Raw genomic sequence first — 25757 nt, 5'->3', positions numbered from 1 at the left:
CCTGATAGCAGGCTGTGTAATATTTGAATCCAGCCAAATCCTTGGTCTTGGGGACAACCAAAGTAATACCGGTGATTGAGACACATTTTCACCAAAGAACAGAAATTGGTGGAAAAATACGCTAAGTGATTTGTAGGAACTTGCAAGATGTAAATCAGTTAAAATGAATGACCGAAAACAGGACTAATTGAGAAAAAACTAATAAACAATGAGTCTGAAGACATTTTTTTCCCGGTCGTGCAACAACAGTAGAATATTGCTCCCAGCAGTTGGACAAATACTAGCAACAACTGGGAGTCTACAGTAAGGAAGGTTCATGGGGATTGTGAAGTTGCTGTGAGAGAAATGTTTTATAGGGATGGCACCTCAACATGCCTCCTGTTTGTGTCATGGCCTGTTCAGGAACATTTTCTCTAGTACTGCATTCCGATGCACACAAAGCAGATATTCACTGATGGATGTGCAAAGGCCAGATATCTGGTATGTGGTAAATGAAACAATGGAAATGGACATCAAATGTTGGATATGCAAAATTCAGGAGAACAAAATAGAGAATCTCAAGTCAGAACATGCATACGAACATACAAAAATGACGGGCAGGAAAAGATCAGCTGGTCCATTAAGCTTGTCCCACACTCGTGTTGCCTGAAGCATCATGACAAGACACTTCCAATTGCTCTCCCCCTGTAGCCATGTAATCTCCTGGGACAAGCAAAAAAGCAGAAAAACCCAGGGCCAATAAGGGAAAAATACTCTGGAACATTCCTCTCAGGCAATGGAAACCAGTCCAGGAGATCACATTCAACATGTTATCTGTCAATCCACTTACCTTCTACATGATGCAAAATTTAAATGTTTCACCTCTAACAATAGAAAGGGAGAAATGTCCTGTGTATGGTATTGTGTTAAATATTGCACCATGGACTTCTTAAAGGGAAAATGCAGTGATTTTATAAAATTAACCTGTGATTTATTCTATCATAGTATCATTGTAGGTACAGCACAGGAGGCCAATCGGCCCATCATGCCTGTGCCAGCTCTTCGAAAGGGCTATCCATTGAGTCCCATTACCCCACCCTTTCCCCATAGCCCTGTAAATTTTTCCCTTCAAGTATTTATCCAATTCCCTTTTGAAAGTTACTATTGAATCTGCTTCCACCATCCTTTCAGGCAGTGCATTCCAGATCATTACAACTTGCTGCGTAAAAAAATGTTTCCTCATGTCGCCTCTGGCTCTTTCGCCAATCACCTTAAATCTGTGTCCTCTGGTTACTGACCCTGCTGCCTCTGGAAACAGTTTCTCCTTATTTACTCTGTCAAAACCATTCATGTGCCGGTGCAGACTCGATGGGCCGAATAGCCTCCTTCCGTGCTGCAACCTTTCTATGATTCTATGAATTTGAACACCTCCATCAAATCCCCCCTTCACCTTCTCTGTTCTAAGGAGAACAACCCTGCTTCTCCAGTCTCTCCATCAAATTGAAGTCCGTCATCCCTGGCACCATTCTAGTAAATCTCTTCTGCACCCTCTCGAAGGCCTTGACATCCTTCCTAAAGTGTGGTGCCCAGAATTGAACAAAATACCCCAGCTGAGGCCTAACCAGTGTTTTATAAAGGTTCCACATATCTTCCTTGCTTTTGTACTCTATGCCTCTATTTATAAAGCCAAGGATCCCGTATGCTTTTCTAACAGCCTTCTCAACTTGTCCTGCCACCGTCAAAGATTTGTGATGACCACCCCCAGGTCTCTCTGTTCCTGCACCCACTTTAAAATTGTACCATTTAGTTTATATTGCCTCTCCTCATTCTTCCTACCAAAATGCATCACTTCACACTTCTCTGTGTTAAATTTCATTTGCCACATGTCTGCCCATTTCACCAGTCTGTTGATGTCCTCCTGAAGTCTGTTACTGTCCTCCACATTATTTACTACATTTCCGAATTTCATGTCATCTGTAAACTTTGAAATTATGCCCTCTATACCCAAGTCCAAGTTATTAGTCACTTGGACAAGTGTGGATTAATAAAGGTAAGCCAGCACGGATTTGTTAAAGGCAAATCGTGCTTAACTAACTTGATTGAGTTTTTCGATGAAGAAAGAGGGTTGATGAGGGCAATGCGGTTAATGTTGTAAATATGGACTTTCAAAAGGAGTTTGATAAAGTGTCACATAATAGGCTTGTCAGCAAAATTGAAGACCATGAAGTAAAAGGGACAGTGGCAGCATGGATACGAAATTGGCTAAGTGACTGGAAATAGAAAGTAGTGGTGAGCGGTTGTTTTTCGGACTGGAGGAAGGTATACAGTGGTGTTCCCCAGGGGTCGGTACTGGGACTACTGCTTTTTTTGATATATATTAATGACTTGGACTTGGGTGTACAGGGCACAATTTCAAAATTTGCAGATGACACAAAACTTGGAAGTGTAGTAAACAGTGAGGAGGATAGTGATGGACCTCAAGAGGACATAAACAGGCTGGTGGAATGGGCGGACCCGTGGCAAATGAAATTTAATGCAGAGAAGTGCGAAGTGATATATTTTGGTAGGAATAATGAGGAGAGGCAATATAAACAAATGGTACAATTCAAAAGGGGGTACAGGAACAGAGAGACCTGGGAGTATATGTGCACAAATCTTTGAAGGTGCAGGGCAGGCTGAGAAAGCAGTCAAAAAAGCATATGGGACCCTGGGCTTTATAAATAGAGGCGTAGAGTACAAAAGCAAGGAAGTTATGTTGAATCTTTACAAAACACTGGTTTGGCCACAACTTGAGTAATTGTGGCACTTTAGGAAGGATGTGACGGCCTTAGAGAGGGTGCAGAAAAGATTTACTAGAATGGTTCCAGGGATGAGGGACTTCAGTTACGTGGATAGACTGGAGAAGCTGGGGTTGTTCTCCTTAGAGCAGAGAAGGTTAAGAGGAGATTTGATAGACGTGTTCAAAATCATGAAGGGTTTAGATAAAGGGAAAAAAGAGAAACTGTTCCCAGTGGCGGAAGGGCCGAGAACCAGAGGACACAGATTGAAGGTGATTGGCAAAAGAACCAAAGGCGACATGAGGAAAAACCTTTTTATGCAGCGAGTAGTTATGATCTGGAATGCGCTGCCTGAAAGGGTGGTAGAAGCAGATTCAAATGTGGCTTTCAAAAAGGGATTGGATAAATGCTTGAAGGGAAAAAATTTGCAGGGCTACGGGGAAAGCGCGAGGGAATAGGACTAACTGGATTGCTCTTACAAAGAGCCGGCACAGGCTCAATGGGCCAAATGACCTCCTTCTGTGCTCCAACCATTCTAGGATTAATATATATCAAAAAGAGCAGTGGTCCCAATACTGATCCCTGGGGAACGACACTGTATATTTCCTTCCAGTCTGAAAAACAACCGTTCACCACTCCTCTCTGCTTTCTGTCCCTTAGCTAATTTTGTATCCACGCTGCCAATGTCCCTTTTAATCCCATGGGCTTTAATTTTGCCAACAAGTCTACTATGTGGTACTTTATCAAATGCCTTTTGAAAGTCCATTTCCACCCTTACTTCCTTCAGTAACCTAGGATGCATGCCATCTGGATCAGTTCTAGGGAGAGGAGGGGAAAAGAAATGCTTTTGTGAGAAGATTGCATTGTCTTTGTAGAGAAATAAAGAAGCAGACTTTTTTTTTATATAGCTAAACTCAACCATGTCATCGCTGACAAAAAAATCACAGGCTAATAAAAAATGGCTGCTTTCATCATGGAGCCAAGATCTGCTTGTGACAACTGAAAATAATGAGGTTTGCATTTAAATATGTCAGCGGACTTTCATTTTACTCTCAGAATCGGTGAACTTTAGTCACGCTTTTTTTGGGGGCTGATTTATGTAGTTTCCCTTTGCAAAAGCAACCTCTCTTGTTGCCAAAACTCAACATCCTCTAGTGATCAAATAAACATTTCAGTGGCAGTAACTTAGGGCCTTCTATAGCATACACAGACATAATATTATTTAGGGTGGGAAAGACAAGAGCTTTATTGGTTAGAATGTAGCACACTATATGGGTTATTTAAATACAGTAGGGTCAAACTTACAAATCGGAGAAGTCCATATACGACCACAGCACACTTGTACTACCTTGCGGTGTGCACTATTTTTAGGAAGGCGTCCAAACTAAATAGGTTAATGCCTGCATAAAAATAGCACGCACAGGAACGTGAAACAAACGTGTTAAGCAGTCATTCATGAGCTTTGCCGATCAGAAGTTCTACCCTAATACCTCGGTGTGTAATGCCACTTCTACACTATGACTTAATTTCCAACAGGACATTGCCTGTGACTTTACTGCACTTCTATTTTGTTGTACCTTGCTCACACATATCTCCTTTGTAACCCGAGTTGCAAACACAGGAGCCCATGATGCAGATTCCGTGTCCTCCACACAGAGGGTTGACGCATTGGGTAGAGGGCACATCGCACTCCGTTCCCTTCCAGCCACTGTAACAAAGGCAGCGTCCCTTGGAGTACTGGCCATTGCCACTACATAATATTGGACAGGTTGCTGTACAAAAGAAATGAGAGAATGTTAGCATCAGGTTGGGAATGACAAGGCAATGAAATGTGCAAATAAACAGATGTCAAATGTATTTCAATCAAATGATCCCACAATTTTTTCCAGTAACACTTGCAGCATTTTTCATTGAACTTCAATTGGTGTGAGCCTCAAAAATTAAGATCTATACCAACATAGGCACCAAAAAAATAAGGATTACTGTTGCCACTTAGGGTACTCCCATAACTAATGGCAACATCTCAGGTTATTCTGCACCATTTACAGAATTGCTCCACTTCCTAGTGTGCGCACACAATCTCCTGTTCTTGTTGATAACAAAAGGTTTGGAATTCTAAACAGTTCTCTCTACGTACCTCTCGCACAGTCAGGTCCAAAAAATCCAGGAAAACAGTGACAAGCTCCAGAAACGCATTCTCCATTTCCATGACAATTTCGTGGACACTCCACCACAGACTCTGTAAACAACCCAAGCCATAGGATTACACTCAATTTTCAATTTGAGAAAGAGCATTGTTAGGTCATGGAAACTTAACACTGGTGGAACCTCCATTATGGAGGGAATTCCCCCTCAGGGATAATGGAAATTAATAGATCATGGAGAGTCCCGAAATATTGGTCTTACACGTTTGGTAGAGCGGAACTGTAGGCCCAGGAACGAAGAGAAGAACAATGCAAACAATATAAACATAATTAATCTTTAAAGGAAGAAAGAACTTGCATTTCTATAGCACCTTTCATGACTTCAGGTTGTCCAAAAGCACTTTACAGCACTTTTGAAGTGTAGTCACTGTTGTAATGTAGGAAACGTAGCAGCCAAATTATGCACAGCATGGTCCCACCAACAGCAATGAGTTAATGGCCAGATTATCTGTTTTAGTGATGTTGGTTGAGGGACAAACGTTGGCCAGGACACCGAGGAGAATTCCCCTGCTCTGTTTCGAATAGCGCCACCTGAGAGTGCAGAAGGGGCCTCGGTTTAATGTTTCATCCGAAAGATGGGTTTGATTGGCAATGAGTTGATTCATGCTGGACAGGACTAGAATGGTGTTAGCTGGTTGTTCTTTGAGGTGGCGTCTAGTGCTAGGTTTTGTTCCACCAACATTCTGACATCAACATCCTGGGGGTCACCATTGACCAGAAACTTAACTGGACCAGCCATATAAATACTGTGGCCACAAGAGCAGGTCAGAGGCTGGATATTCTGCGGCGAGTGACTCACCTCCTGACTCCCCAAAGCCTTTCCATCATCTACAAGGCACAAGTCAGGAGTGTGATGGAATACTCTCCACTTGCCTGGATGAGTGCAGCTCCAACAACACTCAAGAAGCTCGACACCATTCAGGACAAAGCAGCCCGCTTGATTGGCACCCCATCCACCACCCTAAACATTCACTCCCTTCACCACTGGCGCACCGTGGCTGCAGTGTGTACCATTCACAGGATGCACTGCAGCAACTTGCCAAGGCTTCTTCGACAGCACCTCCCAAACCCGCGACCTCTACCAACTAGAAGGACAAGGGAAGCAGGCACATGGGAACAACACCAGCTGCACGTTCCCCTCCAAGTCACACACCATTCTGACTTGGAAATATATCGCCGTTCCTTCATTGTCACTGGGTCAAAATCCTGGAACTCCCATCCTAACAGCACTGTGGGAGAACCTTCACCACACGGACTGCAGCGGTTCAAGAAGGTGGCTCACCACCGCCTTCTCAAGGGCAATTAGGGATGGGCAATAAATGCCGGCCTCGCCAGCGACGCCCACATCCCACGAATGAATAACAAAAAAGGTAATCAAGAAGGGGGTTTATTGGATAATGGAGGTTCCACTGTACAAGTAATTTATTTCCGGGCGATACAAGGCTGTCAGAACATTTAGTATACTTGGTCATTCCAGTGCACAAAGACACTGGGGTGGAATTTCCGTAGGGGTTCTCCCGATCTTCCATCAAAGTTATGGTGGATAATCGGGAGAGCCCCATGGAAATTCAACCTAATTATTTATTGGATGCAGTCAACATGACTATGGGGTTTAAATGTATACTGAAAGTAATTTTTTAATACCTTATTTAAAGGCATTGTGTAGCTTGATTAACACTTTTGGCAGCAGAATCTTTAATATTGCAATTTTATCTCTGATATTTTCAACAGAATTCTTCAAATTTGTTTGAAGTAGAATATTATCCCTCCTCCCTTCCACCACTCCTACTCCAGGTGTCTGATTTTGACTGTGAATAGGTTAGCCAGGCTGCCTATTGGCCTCCTGACCAGCTCTTGTCACCCAGTTCATGGTACCAGAAAAGATACAGCTAACTGCTGCATCTTACAATCCGGCTAATTTAGAAGATTGGCGCGAAAGGATTTATTTTTAAATCAAAAGATGAAAGCACTTAATACTTTTACTTTAAATGAAGACCTAACAGGTGGTGCAGTGGCACAATGCATTCATTTGGCAGAATGTAAATCTGTAGCCACAGTCCAAGACACCTCATTCCCAATCTCAGCTGTGCTTCTGTGAGGAAACGCTGAGTGCAAACCAGGCCTCCTCATGGGAAGGAAAAAAATAGGAGAGTCACTGCAGACCATTACTCTGGTGCTACCGACTGTCCTTTCAGAGTAGCACTGACAAAGGCCTCAAAAACATCCCAACGTGTTCCACATACAATGAATTACTCTGAAATACAACCAATGTCGTAATGCAGGTAAAACATGGAAGATATTTTGTGCACCGAAAGGCTGCACAAAAAGCACTGGCATGAATGACCAACTAATATATTTTCTGGGTACTGGGCATAGTGAAAATAAAAAAGAAGTTACAATAACCCCTTCAAGGACGAACTGGTCTCGTCTCAATGAGTGCGACTGAGCATTCCGTTGACTGCTGTCATTGCCAAGTCTTAATGGGCACTGCTCAAATCTGCTGATTTGGAACTGATCAGTAATTCCTAGAAAACTTAATTCTAATAATTGGTGAAGTTTATAAAATATGTCAAATGCCCAGTGGTTCTCTGCGTGTTCAATACACAAAACCGATTGTGGCCAAATTTATTAGCGAATTCTAAACAGTACAGAAAATCATTGTGCTTCGAGGATGAAAGTGTGTATTAGTCAGTCATTACCAGACTCAGATGCTTTCTTCAATCAATCTACATGCACTAGTATCAATGCCTACCTATGATGATGGTATTAAAGGACACGTGCTCAGCAGTTTTCCCATCATTGTAAAAAGCCAGGTGCCAGACTCCTGAATCTAGATACTGGACGAAACCGGCTTCTTGGATGCTAACTGCCCTGATGTGCCGTCTTCCGTGCTCAGAACCAGCCAGGCTACGCTTTTCCCTGGCAATCAATCTGCTGCCGTCGAGTAGCTCCACAAAGTCATACTGAGAGACAGAGGCACAAAAGAGTGAATCAGACATGAATGTGGAGACAATATGACAGGCACTCTTCAGGTACAGTCAAAACCTCTGAGTCGCAAATGCGTGGAACTAGAAGAATCTCATTTGCAGGCTGCCCAGATAAAATTAAAACATTTTATCCATATCAGTCAGTCTAAATATGATTTGGAAATCAAATTACGGTTACATTTTCCAGCAGTTCACCTTATTTTTGTTTTTACCATTAAGTCAGATTAAGATTACAGATTCATTTAGAGCTGCATTCCCCACCTGACTTACACTGAAACGTATAAATAGGCATCACACTTTGCGCTCTGTGCCTTGCATTAAAATGGACTTGAATGCGACTGATATTAATGGAAGCGGTGAAGATTGAGATTTTAAAAGAATATATGTACAGACCACATTCCACAGAAGTGAGTTTGACTAGACTTCTGGAGACTGATATGAATTATTTTTCAATAATATACAGAGAATATACACAGAATACTATTTTTAGAAACGACTAATATTTTTCAGCAGCTAATAAAGTGGAGGCTGTTTCATTTTTCCCCCCTTTTTAAAAGTAGCACTTTACGATATTAGTTTTGAATAGAATTTCTCTTTCACAGGAATTAAAACTGAGATATGCTTAGCGTCCACTAAAAATGGAAGAAAAGGTTAAATAGATACAAAGGACTCTTTTGGACTCTGAACACGATCAGAACTAGAATGGGCAAACATTTCACATCTCACACTGAACTCTGATTAGCCACGCCCCGGGAATTGAAATAATTACCGAGCTACAGATCGAACATACGGAAAACGAGTATGGTGGGACAGAAGTGAAGACTTGTTATCGGAAATGTCAAGTCGAGCATATCGACAGTATTCCAGTCCAATTGAGGACTGTCTTGGCAGTGAGGTACAGCTGATGCTTCTCAGTGCTGCGAGTCTCTGGCTAACCTATTTCTGTTCTCCTAAATTTTTCTCCCTTTCTCCATTGAAGAACCTGACTTTTGCTGGGGTACAGTTTCATTGGTAGTGGCTGCCCTCCAGTACTCCATCCAAGTGGCCACTCTCTGTGTCTGACAAGGACAGTGAGTATCGGCAGACTACGGCAAAGTATAACAGCAGAGTTTGATCCCACCCTCGATCAACATCTGCAAGGCACCTACTGTCCAGCAAGGGTCACTAGACAGCAGGAGTGGGGAACCCTGCCTGATATTTCCTGCTTCTGTCCCAGTCACTCAACTGCCGCATCAACTGAGATCAGCTGATTCAGCACAGACTGTGAGTCGAAAAAGTTTGTTTACATAATGACAGTCACTGCACTTTCAATATGGTGGAAGTTTTAGATACAAGAAAGAGATTTAAAAGGGAAATTCCCAGTCCAAATGGTTGAGTAACACTCAGGCCAGTGCACTTACACACAAAAGGGTGCCATTTTGGAATAATAAATATACAGAAATTACATCTGTAATCCTTGTTTTAGGGTGGGAGCATTCAAACATCTGAAGGGGACGGAGGAAAAAATGGCTTGATCATAATGGTCATACGACTCATGGAGGCCGTTTCTACCGTAGGATGAATGAATAATGGGAGTAAATTTTCTTCTTCACTGCAGAGACGATAATCTGATTTCAATAGAATGATGATTTTGCGAGTTCGAGAGCGAGCCAGTGATCCGCACTGTCAGATTACCGGCCATGAGGTGAAGATAAAAATTTACCCCAATATATTGTTTGGTGTTAAAAAAGCATAAGTCTTTCTGGACATTAACCTATTAAGCTCAGGCGCAAGCTTGTTGGCTTTACCTTCAATAAACTAACCGCAGGACTACAGCTCACATTCACTCCACCCCTTGGCAGAGCAGTGCAGCAGTTGTGGCAGGTGCTGTATCGCAATAAACTGCCCCTGGCAGTAGCTCAGGTGTTGTATTAATACAGCTTCTGCCCGCTCATAGCAGTACGCTGGTGGGAAACAAAAAACAGGAGTTGGGTCTGGGCAAGAGATGATGGCAACGATTTTCAAGCAGCACTGAAAACAGGTGCCAAGTCAACGGAGCAGCTCTCTGCCCGCCCGACAGTGCCAGCATGAGACCCGAGCCACCTGTGCCTTATTAAGATGCTGCCAGTAAGCTGCAGGCACCAAGTGGGTTCCCCGCTGCAGCTTGCTGGCTCTGGGAGGGCGGGAAATCAGACGGCTCTCACGCTGAGTCAGTCGGCAGGTCGGGTCTGCGAGAGGAGTGGGAGGTGATCCCAGTGGGTCCTGGAGCAGGCCAACAGATGGGAGTTTTTTTTTGGTGGGGGGGCCCATTCCCGCTCCTCCCTAGCGCACTCAAAAAAAAATTAAGAGCTTCCTGGGACGTCTTCTGAGCAGCCACCAGCTTCTTAGGTTGTTCAATGCCCGTTACAAACAGGCAGAGTGAGCACAAGCTCCACCCACTTATACCTGAAAATTACAACCGGGGTCCTGCAACCCGCGTAGGATTCTGATTCGCACATTTAAGCTGTCCCGTTTGCCTGTTTCAGAAGGACGGGCTGCTCAGCCATTCATAGGCCCGCCTGAAAATTGCATCAGGCTGGGACTTTGGCATTAATTTTCGAGGCTGAGAGGTTGTTTCCCATGGCTGGAGAGTCTAGAACTAGGGGGCATAGTCGCAGGATAAGGGGTCGGCCATCAAAGACTGAGATGAGGAGAAATTCCTTCACTCGGAGGGTTGTGAATCTTTGGAATTCTCTACCCCAGAGGGATGTGGATGCTGAGTTGTAGAGTATATTCAAGGCTGAGATCGATAGATTTTTGGACTCTACATGGGGATCAGGCAGGAAAGTGGAGTTGAGGTTGAAGATCAGCCATGATCTGATTGAATGGAGGACCAGGCTCGAGGGGCTGTGTGGCCTACTCCTGCTCCTATTTCTTATGTTCTTATGTAACGGGGAGGCTGAGGTGCCCCCCAACCTCAATTTTCAATTGCTGGCCTCCCATTTTTCAGCCAAGAAACAGGAGGACGGTGGTTGAAAATCGCCCCTTGAGATTTCCATAGCAGCAAAATGCAATTGGATTGTACTGAGGGGGGCATTTCTTAGCTGATGGTAATGAATTGTTGATGATAATGTTCCTTTTGATGTGAATTTTAAAATAAAGGGCGGTTTGGTTGTGTTCTCTCTCTCACCCTTCAAAATGTAAAGACAGAGTGACATATCTGATCATGCTATAGTGAACATACGCAAGAATGTAGTTTTATTGTTGGGACCCCAAACTTTGATGTTCATGGTTAAGATTCAACTCTTGTCCTAAATTTAATACAAGGCCATTCGATTTCCAATTTCCATTGTGAATTGCCAGTGGATGCATGTGGATCCATGCACAGTATTGTTCAGGTGGCAAGAACAGTAATAATTATAAAAACTTAAATAAATCAGAATTTGAGCAACACAGCTTTTCCGCTGCAATATGTAATTGGAACCCTGTGCCTGCAAATGTTTAATGTAACAGTGTATTAAAGATACATGAAGGAGACAGAATGCTACCTGACTCTGAGTGACACAGCACAGCCGGAGTTTGATGGATCCTATGCAAAGTACTGGAACTGCTCCCTTCCTCTCCTACCCCAAGCTGATCAGTGCAGTCTGCTGCAGGTTTTCGATAAATAAATTGTTTCTTTCCTCCTCACTCTTGACTGGGATTTTTCACCCAAGGACAAATTTCAGATGGAGCTATGGTCTACCCAAATCTCTCAAAAGAACTGACATTTTCATACTTTTAACATGACGCTTTCATCTGAATAACAACGGAATTCATACATAGACTTTGCTAATAGCTCAATATATTGGGAAGTGCCTTGCCCCAGTGTGGACCTTTCTTCATAACTATAACTATTCATTCCTGGTATCATTCTAGTGAGTCTTTGTTATAGAAGAACCATAAATATTTACAGCACAGAATGAGGTCATTTAGCCCACTGTGCCTGTGCTGAACAATCCAAAACTAATCCCGTGCTCTCCCCACAGCCTTGTATCTTCCTCTGCTTCAAATATTTATCCAATTTTCTCTTAAAAGCAATGATCTCTGCATCAATCACCTACTATGGCCAGGCATTCTATGCTCCAGCTACTGTGGAAAGAAATGTTCCTAACATCTCTCCTCATTCTCTTGGTTACAATTTTAAATTGAAGACCCCTCGTCAGACTCCCCAACCAGAGAAAATAGTCTATTCACTCTATCAAAACTCTTCAGAATCTTATATGGGGCAGAATTTCTGCTGGGTTCTCCCGCTCTCCCATTGTTACTTCAGCCGAGGGATGGGTGTAAACCCTGGAGAAAGGGTGTGAATGGTCGTTTTTAGTTGTTCACTTTGTCTTTTGGGGGATTCTGTTGGTCTACCACCAAAGGTAGGGCAGTAGATCGGGAGAACCCCCAGTGAAGTTTCGGGTAGCTATGTCTCCCTGAAATCTTTTCCTTTCCACTGTTTGTCAAACCCTCAATATTTGTGTCATCATAAATTTCAAAACTGCGTTCACAATGTCCAAGTCCAAATCATTTTCCAACAATTCTCCAATCTGAGCAATACTCATTTACCCTAACTCTGTTCCCCAATTGTCAACCAATTTTGTATCCAAATGATATTTCTTCTAATGCCATACACCTGAATTTTTCTAACAGGCCTCGTGAGACACCTGACTGAACATTTTTAAAAATCCACAAACACGACATCGACTGCATTCTTTTTATCTAGCCAATTGGTCAGCTTTCAAAAAACTAAATTTGTCAAACATGACTTGCCTTTAACAAAGTCGTATTGATTGCCCTTGATTGATCCATGGATTTCCAAATGCTCACTTATTATATCCCCAAATATTGATTCTAAGAGTTTGCCTACAACTGACATTAGACTAACTGGTCTATAGTTACCCAGTTAATCCTAGAGTTATCCTGTTTAACCTTCTCTCCCTTCTTGTAACAAAGTTGCGACATCAGCTACTCTCCAGTCCCACGACACAATTTGCATATTTAATATTTATTTTATAAGCTCACACATGAACAATAATCACTTGGGCAAGGTAGTGGGCAGTAGTCCATGCCTGTCGATCCATAACCCTGCAGGAGTCAGCACTTTTAGGAAAGGAGTGGAGAACAACGGAGAGGAAAATTATTTACACAGATTTTTTTTGGAGCAGATCTTCTAAAGGTTTTTGCATTGTGGCATCCATTCACATTCTATACTTGTGCTGACTTCAATATGGCAAACTGAGGTATTGAGAAAGGCAAATGTACGCTATGCTTTATTGGGCGACCGTGATGGACAAGCAAATTGATCAAATAAAGTGCATGCTGGTACATGTTGCAAGTGTGACCTTTCTATCATTGAGGAATGTATTGAGTTGGCTCCTATAAAGACAGATAAAATCATACTATATGGTACAAATAGTCTGCATGGATACTCATTAAGATTTTAGGTAAGTTCTCAATAGTTTTTGTTGCTCCTTTGATTCCGAACAAAGGGACGTATTGATCTTCTGGTTACACGCAAACTAACATTTTCAGAAAGTGATGTGCAGTAGTTTCAGCCAACGATTGATCCTCCTTATATCAGCCTTCATTACCAGCTACAATTACCTAATTTATTTAACAAAGCTTAAAGCAATCCCAGGTGATAAGGGAATGGTGTTTTCTCAAAAGTGTGAAGGATACTTTCATTCCCTGAATGAATTAAGTGGGGCAATCTAAAGTTTGGAGGTACACACTTGACATTCAGGTTGGATGTAGGCATCTGGCATTCAGCAGCCCTGAGGAGAGGGTGGTGGATCGTGGGGTTTAGCAGCACTGGAGGTGGTTCTTTGGTTTGGCAGAGCTGGAGCAGAATCCTGAAGTTTGAAGGGACCCGTATGGGGTGTAATCTTGGGGTTTTGCCGAACTGCAGGAAGAATGTGTGGTTTGGTAACATTGTGGAGAGGTGTGTTCTGGCGCCTTGATAGTACTTGAAAGGGATTCTCAGGACCTGACAGCACTTGGTTGCGGTCTGTTCCTGTTGCTTTGGCAACATTGGATAATTGCTGCGGTTTGATAACTTTGTGGAGAGGGTCAGTGAGGCCTCAATGAGGCTGGCAGCAAAGGAGCATTGATGGCCTTGGGTTTGGCAGAAATCAGGGTGCAATATGAGGTATGACTGACGGGGGAAATTCTTTGAGTCTGGCAGCACTGTGGGTGGGGAAAACTGGGTTTGGCAGCACTGTGGGTGGGGAAACCCGGGTCTGGCAGCACTGTGGGTGGGGAAACCTGGGTCTGGCAGCAATGGAGGAGGGGAAACCTGGGTCTGGCAGCACTGTGGGTGGGGAAACCTGGGTCTGGCAGCACTGTGGGTGGGGAAACCCGGGTCTGGCAGCACTGTGGGTGGGGAAACCCGGGTCTGGCAGCAATGGAGGAGGGGAAACCTGGGTCTGGCAGCACTGTGGGTGGGGAAACCCGGGTCTGGCAGCACTGTGGGTGGGGAAACCCGGGTCTGGCAGCACTGTGGGTGGGGAAACCCGGGTCTGGCAGCACTGTGGGTGGGGAAACCCGGGTCTGGCAGCACTGTGGGTGGGGAAACCCGGGTCTGGCAGCACTGTGGGTGGGGAAACCCGGGTCTGGCAGCACTGTGGGTGGGGAAACCTGGGTCTGGCAGCACTGTGGGTGGGGAAACCCGGGTCTGGCAGCACTGTGGGTGGGGAAACCTGGGTCTGGCAGCACTGTGGGTGAGGAAACCCGGGTCTGGCAGCAATGGAGGAGGGGCCTGTGAGACCCACATCGCTGGGTTTGCCAGGATGAAAAGGGGCGAGGAACAAAGCAATTTGATTGAAGGTGCAATCTCATCTTTATGCAAATTAAACATGCAGTTTAAATTCTGTCACAGTCCTAACACCCCTTTTCTGTTCCCAAATACATTCAGGTTTTTATCATGCATTTATTTAGGAGTTTCCAGATACAGAATTGTGTTCTTTTAAATATAAAGGTACTTTGTTCTGTTTCATTCTGACCCAAGCATCTTGTCAAATTCATTTTGCATTTATCAGGATTCGACTGCAATGCTGATTAATAAAATGAGAATAAAGTCGACCAATTTCTTGTCACACAGATCTGAGAAACCAAGAAAATGATCTTTTATTACTACTTCAAAGTGATGTAGAGACACTCTTGCAATCCTCAGGGGTTTATAGTCTGTGAAACAAATACTTTGCAGAATCCAATGCAGGGCTTTTAAAGAGACTACACAATATAGTGAACAGGCAGTTCAGTACGGTCAATTTTCGAGAATTACAAATTAAATCTAGAGAACGGAAAACAAACAAATCTGTCTCCAAATAAAGACAACATGAATACCAGCGACAACAGAATTAAACACAGCCCCCCTTTTCATTGTTATTGACTGGCAGGGAGCAAATGGTGAACCTTGTAAAGTGATAAGCAATCTTCTGAGAGAGCTTCATGTACTGCCATTTCACTGAGCATTAGTAAAATTCCTACGACTGACAAATAACATACTGTAATTAAGCAGTGACGCTACGAAAACAATCATGGAGCTGAGGGGGTGGTATGGGTAGCAGGAGAAAGTTGTTTCAATGGAGTTGGAAATGGAGAGGGGGTTGGTGGAGGAATTACTGGACATAAATGAAGATGAAGATAGTATTGCCATCAGGTAGTATTCCCTCCCCACCCCGTCTCCAATGTGTACATTCGGACAGCTAGAGATGGAGAGAACAGCATATAGTAACTAAAAGAGTCAGGGGTTCAGAAAGGCAGCAGAGAGGTGAATGTGAGCAGCGTTATGGAAACTGTATAAAATGAGCAAGCCGTAGAACTTGTACAGCGTCAGTTCACCAGCATACTGCAGGGATGGGGAACTACAGTTACGAGGAGAAACATGAGCCAGTGGGATTATTTCCAATGGAGCAGAGAAGGCTATGAAGAGATTTAATTGAGGTGTTTTAAAATTATGAAGTGCTTTGGGTGAATAGGAAAAGAATATTTCCTCTCTTTGTGGAGTCAGTGCTTGACAGAGAGCCCATCGCATCTTTTAAGAGAAAATTGGATAAATATTTGAAGCAGAGGAAGAAACAAGACAACAGTGGGGTGGGGGGAGGTCAGAGCAATGGGATTCGTTTTGCATTAGCAAAGAGCAGCACAGGCATGATGGGCCGAGTGGCCTCCTTCTGTGCTCTAAATTTGCATGGTTAATTGGCCGTGGAGGCTGTACAAAGGGTTCGGGAGACAGTAGAAAGAGTTGTAATGGGGTAGGGACAGGAGGTTTAAGCAGAGAATGGGGAATTGAAATAAAAATGGTAGATGATGGTGAGATTATCTACATTTTGGAGCATAGCGGTGATATGCACAGACACTAATTGCATCAGAAAATAGTAAAATTTTGGAGCGAGCTGAAGAGCAACCTGCATTAAAATTGAGGGAAGGAACGAATGTGTAAAATGGTTCATTCAGCCTGTGCAAAATCTCCAATTGTTCAACTGTTCAATTGATGGGAAACACAATACTCTGCAGCCATGTTCAAGACAGAGGGAATCACTGCTAAACGCAGGATACCTTTGTTACGCACCATACCTGAGTGTGTGAAGGAGGTAGCCCTTTCCTGCCATATACTCCAATCAGTGCATCCTTCGGAAGGGATATGTTGAACTTCAGAAACTGGGGTTGATCAATAAAAAGTTGAGCTCTCCAGAAGACCCCAGGAGGCACCTCCTGTATCGCTCGCCGGCCCAAGTCGACCTCCCCTGAATCTATGGTGTTGTTTTCTTGATAAGTGATGCCAAATTTTCCTTGAAATAAAGAAAATACTTTCAGAATGCAAGACTCCATGTCACGGGCTCTCCACAGATGATATCAGTGCCATTCTTTAGGTCGTGAGTCCGGAGGTGACTGTTTTACTCACAACCATCCTCCTCCAGTCTCCTTCCCCTTCAGTAAGGCCCTTATTAATACAAACAATGTACTTATGGGTATGGGAATGCAATGCATATGGTATCGGACTGCCATCCTAGGACATGAGGTCAAATCTCACCGTGAAATTAAATTCAATTAAGTTTGGTAATATGTGGTTTAGCACCAGGAAAAGTGACCATGGATTGTAAAAACCCAACCAGTGCATTAGTATGATTCAGGAAAGGGAATCTGTTGCCCCTATCTGGTCTGCATGCGACTCCACTATGTGGTTAACTCTTAATGCCCTCTGAAGTGGCCTAGCAAATCACCGTCTTGACCTCTTATGGTGCTCTCTTACGTTGTTATGTTTGCAATTTCAATCATGCTGCTAGAACGAGACAGCAAGTGAAGGTGGCATTTACTATTCTTGGCTGAGTCACCTAAGGAAGGAAGACTGTCTCTGATAGAGGATCTTTCTTTTCCAAAAGCAATTACTGGAATGAAAAGACCATTTTGTCCCGCCAGCCTCCTCGTTCCATAGGCATATCGCGCACCGTCTTGCCTATCATGCACTTTCTACCTGGCACACTTGAGGGTAAATTTGCCAGGCCCATGCTCCCAGTGGGGAGCCATGCTTGAAGGGAGCCCGGGTTTGAGATAAGAAGCGACACTGAAGCCCAGATTCTCTGGCGCACGTCCCTTCCAGCATGGGCTCAGTGAATTTACCCAGAGGGCAAGTTCTGCATCAATAATTCCTAATCCCCAAAGGCTGTGAGGCAGAATATTCATTCATCCCCACTGTTCAAGCCAGGCCTGCTATCTTCCAGACAAACATTCCACACTCTCCCCAGCAAAATGCAAACCATGTGGGAATTGTGAGCAAATAGTCAGGTCTCACGACTCTTTAATACCATACATTGGGAATAGCTATCACATTGCGCTGAAGTCTTCTCTTTTACTTATATTACACAGATAACTTGAAGCACTTACCCATAGCTGTTTTACAAACTAATGATAGGGCATCTATTGCTAGGTCTCTTGAGGATGCTGGATTAGGTTTTTAATACCATTATATGATTAGAATGGAGCAGCAGTCATTCCCAGTGTGTGAGATTCCTTTTGCACAGTAACTTATATTTACAGTGCAATTCCAGTGATTATTGACTGTGCCAATCATCAGTCAACCACCAGGGCCCAAACAGCAGAACATTAAACATGGAATTTTAGGATAAAACATGGCAGCAGATTTGTTTAGTTTAAAGCCAATTGACTGAATCTTTTGCGTGAACTGTTGTAAAATTAAATGTGTACTTTTTACCAGATTTCACTGGCATGGCTCATAAACAAGCAAAAATGGAACGATCGTATAATCTGATATCTCTGTTAAAGTGAGAATGGAGTAAATGACTATAAGCCCTTTTCCAGACACTGTTGCCATTATAGAAATTTATAAAAAATATCTGTTGTAAAATCCTTAAATAGTGAGGTCAATTTAATTTCACCAGCTTTATTTTCTTACGTTTGCTTTAGATCGTTCCTAGCCCGGCAGACATATGCCCCGGGATCACCGTGTGTGGTGTCGATAATGCACGCAATCAGGTCTCAATCATGCATGTATCTGTCACCTCTGACTCAACAAATGTTGTAAATTATATTCCATAATATGGGATAAATGAGCAACATGTGGGCTAACTTGATTATGTGAAATGTAATATTACTTCGAGGCCAAACACAGTATGTCAACAGTTTGGAAAAAATTGAATCCCACGTTGCTCCCAGCTATGCTTTTTGCCCTTTGCTCTCTAATCCCAAAACAGGCTTTTTTTTTTCCAGATGCTTTACTGCGCTGTTGCCTGGTGCATATACAGTACATACATTTATTGGGTTTGATTTTCTCCTGGGGTCACCCGCTTCTGCCCAAACTCAGAAGCCGTAGCAACAGACAAGCAACTGAATTTATTCGTCTAGGCCACAGTGACATTTGGAATGGGCCAGGAGGTAGGACTATTTCCTGAAGTGGCTTGTGCAGGTAACACTAGCTGCTACTTGGGCTTATCTCGTCATGCAAAGACCTGCAACCTTCCTCTTCTTGATTCAGCATTTTGTCTCTGATCATTATTGCACTCCGCAACACATCTGTGAGTGAGAACTCAGGATTTTTAAAGTCTAAAGGATCGATTTTAATGCTGCCCGCCTGTTGGAAACCGGACGGGTGGGCAATTAAAATGGCCAGAGCAATTTACCCCCTCCAATCCTGCTGCCTCCCCGTGGGTTGTAATTTTAACCTGCTTTTTTGAGCGGGCGAGAGGGATACCTGCCGGAACACAGCGGGGTCCTTCTTTAAATATACAGATCAGGCTTCACGTCATTGGGGTCTGAGTGCAATTTTAACCTGAGGCCTGCGCGGGGAAGCCATCATTGCATTTTCTGTCCCTCGGGCCCTGGGAACTGGTATGCTCGTTTCTTCAGCACTAGCTACCCAGTTATCATTCTAAAAACTCACGAAAATTTATTGTTAAAGGGCATTTATGCAAAGGAACAATATATTCCTCCAAGACAGAGGTAGTGTCAGTTGTGTTTTTGCTTCAGTGTGTGGACTGTAGTGTCGGGTTGGAGAATTAGAGGAGAAATGTAGATGTTTTCTCAAGTGTCAGCTTTTACAACTTAATTATGCCGGACAACCTTGTTGATTTAACTTTCATGTCGCTATTCTCTTAAAGCTATCTGTATTTATGAACAAGTAGGATTGATGTGCTCACCATGGCATATGTGCAAAACCAACATTTCATTTGCCTTTAAGAAAATAATGTTTTTTCGTACGTAACATTCAACGCACTTAAAAGCAATTCATTGGAAGTGAAGTGTTTAGTTGGACGTGATAAGGCATGACAGAACTGCCTTTCTTTCAATTTGTGTAAAGATGCTTACACCGAAGTAAACTGTCACCTTCACTACCTGGGTGGCAGTCTGGCAGAGTGGATCAGTCTCCCATTATAGAACGCTCCCAAATTGTATCCCATTTAAATCAACGGAATGAAAATCACACGGCTTCTATAACGGATGGGCGATCTGCTCAGCAAGAGTACCGGGCAGAGAAGACGAAAATTTATCCCACACTTTCTTTGTATAATCTACTTAATTTCAGTTGGAGTTTATGCAGATTTAATTACGTTTCTAGTGGACTGCTTACTATATACAGGACCTTATGGGTAAATTGAGATACAGCAGCGTGTGCAGTTGTGTAATGGCTTAACTTTCGCATGACGCCCTTAGACAATTGCACACTCCACCTTAATTCTGAACTTTTTTTGCCATTTGGAAATGGCTATTTTCCTGCTGGGAAGTGTTAAAGAATAGATGGTACAGGTGTGCCAGGATTGGTTAACATTCTGTCCTTTCTGTGTTGCGCAAAACCACCTGGGGCAAAATTGTTCCAGACCTGTTATTTTGATTGCGGCTTGTTGATATCTATGAAAAAAATGTTAGTTCTGAAAAAGAAAATATGATCCAAAGAATAAGTGTCAAGCTCACTGTGGAACTCAGGCCTTCAGAAAAGTCCTAGGTTCAATCCCTGGTTTGCGCTAAATTAGCTGATTTCAGGCAGGATAGTGGCATGGGGACTGCAATTGGTTTCAACACCTTAGGTTACCCTATTGGCAACTACTTTAGTACGATTGTCGGGTGAGGACATCATCAAGCTTGGCTGTATTGCTCCTCTATCCATCCTGTCATAATCTAGCCCATCGAGCCCATTTTATTACTCTTGTCTTGGTTCACATGAAGAATAAGCACTTGGGCGAGGCACGAGAGAACTGGACCCAAAGAAGAGTCGGTGGGGCGGACTTCCCCTTCTCATGTCTGGGATTTGGATTGTCTTGGTACAGTGAGTAAAGGAAAATCAGGTAGGGAGAAGTACAGGACTGTAAGGGAGCCTGCCTGATTTTCCCGTGCATTTGTATCGATGTATGGAATCATAGAAAATTTACGGCACAGAAGGAGGCCATTCGGCCCATCGTGTCCACGCCGGCTGAGAAACGAGCCAACCGGCCTAATCCCAGTTTCCCGCACTTGGTCCGTAGCCCTGCAGGTCACGGCTCTTCAGGTGCACATCCAGGTATTTTTTAAAATGAGTTGAGGGTTTCTGCCTCTACCACTTTCTCAGGCAGTGAGTTCCAGACCCCTACCACCCGCTGGGTGAAAAAATTTTTCCTCATTTCCGCTCTAATCCTTCTACCAATCACTTTAAATCTATGCCCCCTGGTTATTGACCCTACCGCTAAGGGAAATAGGTCCTTCCTATTCACTCCATCTAGGCCCCTCATAATTTTGTACACCTCAATCAAATCACCCCTCAGCATCCTCTGTTCCAAGGAAAACAACCCCAACCTGTCCAATCTGTCGTCATAGCTTAAAATTCTCCAGTCCTGGCAACATCCTCGTAAATCTCCTCTGCACCCTCTCCAGTGCAATGACATCCTTCCTGTAATGTGGTGACCAGAATTGTGCACAGTACTCAATCTGTGGCCTAACTAGTGTTTTATACAGTTCCAGCATAACATCCCTGCTTTTATATTCTATGCCTCGGCTAACAAAGGAAAGCATTCCATATGCCGCCTTAACCACTTTATCTGCCTGTCCTGCTACCTTCAGGGATCTGTGGACACGCACTCCAAGGTCCCTCACTTCCTCTACACCTCTCAGTATCCTCCCATTTATTGTGTATTCTCTTGCCTTGTTTGCTCTTCCCAAATGCATTACCTCACACTTCTCCGGATTGAACTCCATTTGCCACTTTTCTGCCCATCTGACCAGTCCATTTATATCTTCCTGCAGTCGACAGCTTTCCTCCTAACTATCAACCACACGGCCTATCTTTATGTCATCCGCAAATTTCTTCTTAATCATGCCCCCTATGTTTAAGTGCAAATCGATAATGTATACCACAAAGCAAATGACCCGGTAATGAGCACTGCGACACCCCAATGGAAACAGCCTTCCAGTCGTAAAAACACCCGTCGACCATCACCCTTTGCTTCCTGCCACTGAGCCAATTTTGGATCCAATTTGCCACATTCCCTTGGATCCCATGGGCCTTTACTTTTTTGACCAATCTGCCATGTGGGACCTTGTCAAAAGCCTTGCTAAAATCCATGCAGACGACATCAATTGTGCTACCCTCATCGATCCTCCTTGTCACCTCCTCGAAAAATTCAATCAAGTTAGTCAGACACGACCTCCCCTTAACAAGTCCGTGCTGACTGTCCTTGATTAGTCCGTGCCTTTCTAAGTGACAGTTTATCCTGTCCCTCAGAATTGATTCCAATAATTTGCCCACCACCGAGGTTAGGCTGACTGGCCTCTAATTACTCTGTCTATCCTACGCTTCCTTTTTAAACAACTGTACAACGTTAGCAGCCCTCCAATCCTCCGGCACCACACCTGTATCCAGTGATGTTTGGAAAATGATTGTTAAAGCCTCCGCTATTTCCTCGTGGGTTTCTTTTAATAGCCTGGGATACACTTCATCCGATCCTGGTGATTTATCCACTTTCAAAGATGCTAATCCCCTTAATACTTCCTCTCTCACTATGTTTATCCCATCCAATATTTCACACTCCTCCTTGACTTCAATCCCTGTATCATCCCTCTCCTTTGTGAAGACAGATGCAAATCATTCATTAAGAACCATACCCTCATCTTCCACCTCCACACATAGTTTACCTTTTTGGTCTCCGACAGGCCCTACTCTTTCCTTCATTATCCTCTTGCTCTTTATGTATTTATAAAAGATCTTTGGGTTTTACATAAGAAATAGGAGCAGGAGTAGGCCAATCGGCCCCTCGAGCCTGCTCCGCCATTCAATAAGATCATGGCTGATCTGATCCTAACCTCAAATCTAAATTCATGTCCAATTTCCTGCCCGCTCCCCGTAACCCCTAATTCCCTTTACTTCTAGGAAACTGTCGATTTCTGTTTTAAATTTATTTAATGATGTAGCTTCCACAGCTTCCTGGGGCAGCAAATTCCACAGACCTACTACCCTCTGAGTGAAGAAGTTTCTCCTCATCTCAGTTTTGAAAGAGCAGCCCCTTATTCTAAGATTATGCCCCCTAGTTCTAGTTTCACCCATCCTTGGGAACATCCTTACCGCATCCACCCGATCAAGCCCCTTCACAATCTTATATGTTTCAATAAGATCGCCTCTCATTCTTCTGAACTCCAATGAGTAGAGTCCCAATCTACTCAACCTCTCCTCATATGTCCACCCCCTCATCCCCGGGATTAACCGAGTGAACCTTCTTTGTACTGCCTCGAGAGCAAGTATGTCCTTTCTTAAGTATGGACACCAAAACTGTATGCAGTATTCCAGGTGCGGTCTCACCAATACTTTATATAACTGCAGCAATACTTCCCTGTTTTTATATTCTATCCCCCTAGCAATAAAAGCCAACATTCCGTTGGCCTTCTTGATCACCTGCTGCACCTGCATACATATTTTTGATTTTCTTGCACTAGGACCCCCAGATCCCTTTGTACTGCAGTACTTTCCAGTTTCTCGCCATTAAGATAATAACTTGCTCTCTGATTTTTCCTGCCAAAGTGCATAACCTCACATTTTCCAATATTGCACTGCATCTGCCAAATCTCCGCCCACTCACCCAGCCTGTCTATATCCCCCTGTAGGTTTTTTATGTCCTCCTCACTCTCCACTTTCCCTCCCATTTCTTTGATTTTACCTGCTAATATTTTTTCATGCCCTCTCTTTGCTTTCCTAATTTCCTTTTTAACTTCATCCCTGCACTGAGGTGAAGTTAAAAAGTGGGGCAGCCTCTGCTAGTGCCACGCGCTCCCCCACTCTCTGATCTTTCCATATTTACTGAACGTGGACAATCGAACAGCCCCAGATGCAGGAACAGGAAAATCCATACTCCTGTACTTTCAGGACAGCATGAGAAAAAAAGTGTTGCCTCTCGCAGGATTGCAGAGAGTGCATGATAACACAGTCTTAACCGTAGAATAAAAAGCAACCAAAATCCTCCGATTAATGGTTTCGGTGTTAATAATAAAACATTCAGGGTAAGATTCTCCTAAATCCAAAAAACGCTTTAAATGCTGATCTGAAAACGAGTGAAGCTTAAGGGTTTTTCACTGACTCCAAGTGAATTGAGAATTTTCAATGTTATTGCTGTAAGTGACACTAATTAACATGTCAGGAAGCAGAATAAGCGTTCTTCTACTTAATCAATATAAATGGAACTTCACATTCAATGAAATAGGAATACCTCTGACCTGCCCACTGTGAGCTGACAGCACAAAGTGTTACCTGTGAAAAAATGCCATCCAGTAAAATCTCACAAAGCTCACTGATCAATCATTCACACCCTTAGTTTCTCCATTTTTCCCCCCAACTGACCTTTATCAGAACCAAATTTGACCTCTCCACCCCGAGGTTTTATGAAGGCAAAAAAACCTTCTAATGATAAGGGCAATCTTAATTGTACTTAATTATGAAAATCAACGGGATGTCCATAAAACTCTGCCTTTTGATTTGAAACAGAGGCACCAGTATTTAAAATGAAATTAGATTCCTTTCTGCACTGCTGATTATAATCAAATAGACGATTACTTTCAATAAAGGTTCAAATGACAAAAAAAAATGAAGTTGATTTTCTCACGGAACGAAGGCCCAGAATTTCCCGGAACGTTTCGGTGTAACTATGGCGCATCAATGGCTTTGTGCCATTAGTTTTCCTGTGGTAAATCGTGTGTAATCGATTGAAGTCGGTTTTATGCCGAAACATTGTTAAGCACAAATTTCCTCGATTGTTTGCGGCATTTCCACGTCATGGATACTGGCTCGGAAAATCACGATGTGGAATCTGTATGAGTGGAGCTAAGAAACATCAAGGGACAGAAAACGTTGGTGGGGGTTGTCTATAGGCCCCCAAACAGTAGTGGAGATGTTGGGGAGGGCATTAAACAGGAAATTAGAGATGCATGCAAGAAGGGCACAACTATAATCATGGGTGACTTTAATTTACATATAGATTGGTCAAACCAAATTAGCAATAACACTGTGCGGGAGGAATTCCTGGAGTGTGCACATGATGGATTTCTAGACCAATACGTTGAGGAACCAACTAGAGAACAGGCGATCCTAGACTGGGTATTGTGCAATGAGAAAGGATTAATTAACAATCTTGTTGTGAGGGGTCGCTGAGAGAAGAGCGACCATAACATGATAGAATTCCTCATTAAGATGGAGAGTGAAGTCGTCGAATCCGAAACTAGGGTCCTGAATCTAAATAAAGGAAATTACAAAAGTATGAGGTGCGAGTTGGCTATGATAGATTGGGGAACTTTACTAAAAGGGATGACGGTGGATAGGCAATGGCTAATATTTAAAGAACGTGTGCAGGAATTACAACAATTATTCATTCCTGTCTGGCGCAAAAATAAAATAGGAAAGGTGGCTCAACCGTGGCTTACAAAAGGAATTAGGGATAGTATTAGATCCAAAGAGGAGACATAGAAAATTGCCAGAAAAAGCGGCAAGCCTGAGGATTGGGAGCAGTTCAGAATTCAGCAAACGAGAACAAAGAGATTGATTAAGAGGGGAAAAATAGAGTATGAGAGTAAACTAACAGGGAACATAAAAACTGACTGTAAAAGCTTCTATAAATATGTCAAGAGAAAAAGATTAGTGAAGACAAATGTAGGTCCCTGACAGTCAGAAATGGGGGAAATTATAATGGGGAACAAAGAAATGGCAGAACAATTAAACACATACTTTGGTTCTATCTTCACAAAGGAGGACACAAATAATCTCCCGGAAATGTTAGGGAACCAAGGGTCTAGTGAGAGGGAGGAACTGAAGGAAACCAGTATAATTAAAAAAATAGTGCTAGGGAAATTAATGGGGCTAA

At 43.2% G+C, this 25757-nt stretch overlaps 1 protein-coding gene across 9 annotated transcripts in view; it reads right to left on the bottom strand.

Annotated features, from left to right (window-relative positions):
• LOC137320757 (teneurin-3) overlaps window positions 1-25757 on the bottom strand; it is a 736578-nt gene that overhangs the window by 136781 nt on the left and 574040 nt on the right. For all 9 annotated transcript variants that reach the window (XM_067982528.1, XM_067982531.1, XM_067982534.1 and 6 more), the window contains 4 exons: window positions 16513-16727; window positions 7713-7923; window positions 4894-4995; window positions 4334-4528 (listed from right to left, as the gene is read on the bottom strand). In XM_067982528.1, the coding sequence (XP_067838629.1) occupies window positions 4334-4528; window positions 4894-4995; window positions 7713-7923; window positions 16513-16727 (723 nt within the window). The remainder of the gene's footprint in view (window positions 1-4333; window positions 4529-4893; window positions 4996-7712; window positions 7924-16512; window positions 16728-25757) is intronic.

The sequence above is a fragment of the Heptranchias perlo genome, chromosome 4 (genome assembly GCF_035084215.1).
Source record: "Heptranchias perlo isolate sHepPer1 chromosome 4, sHepPer1.hap1, whole genome shotgun sequence".
NCBI classification, from domain to species: domain Eukaryota; kingdom Metazoa; phylum Chordata; class Chondrichthyes; order Hexanchiformes; family Hexanchidae; genus Heptranchias; species Heptranchias perlo.
Note: the sequence above shows the minus strand (reverse complement) of the source record. Positions and strands in the feature narration are given on the sequence as shown.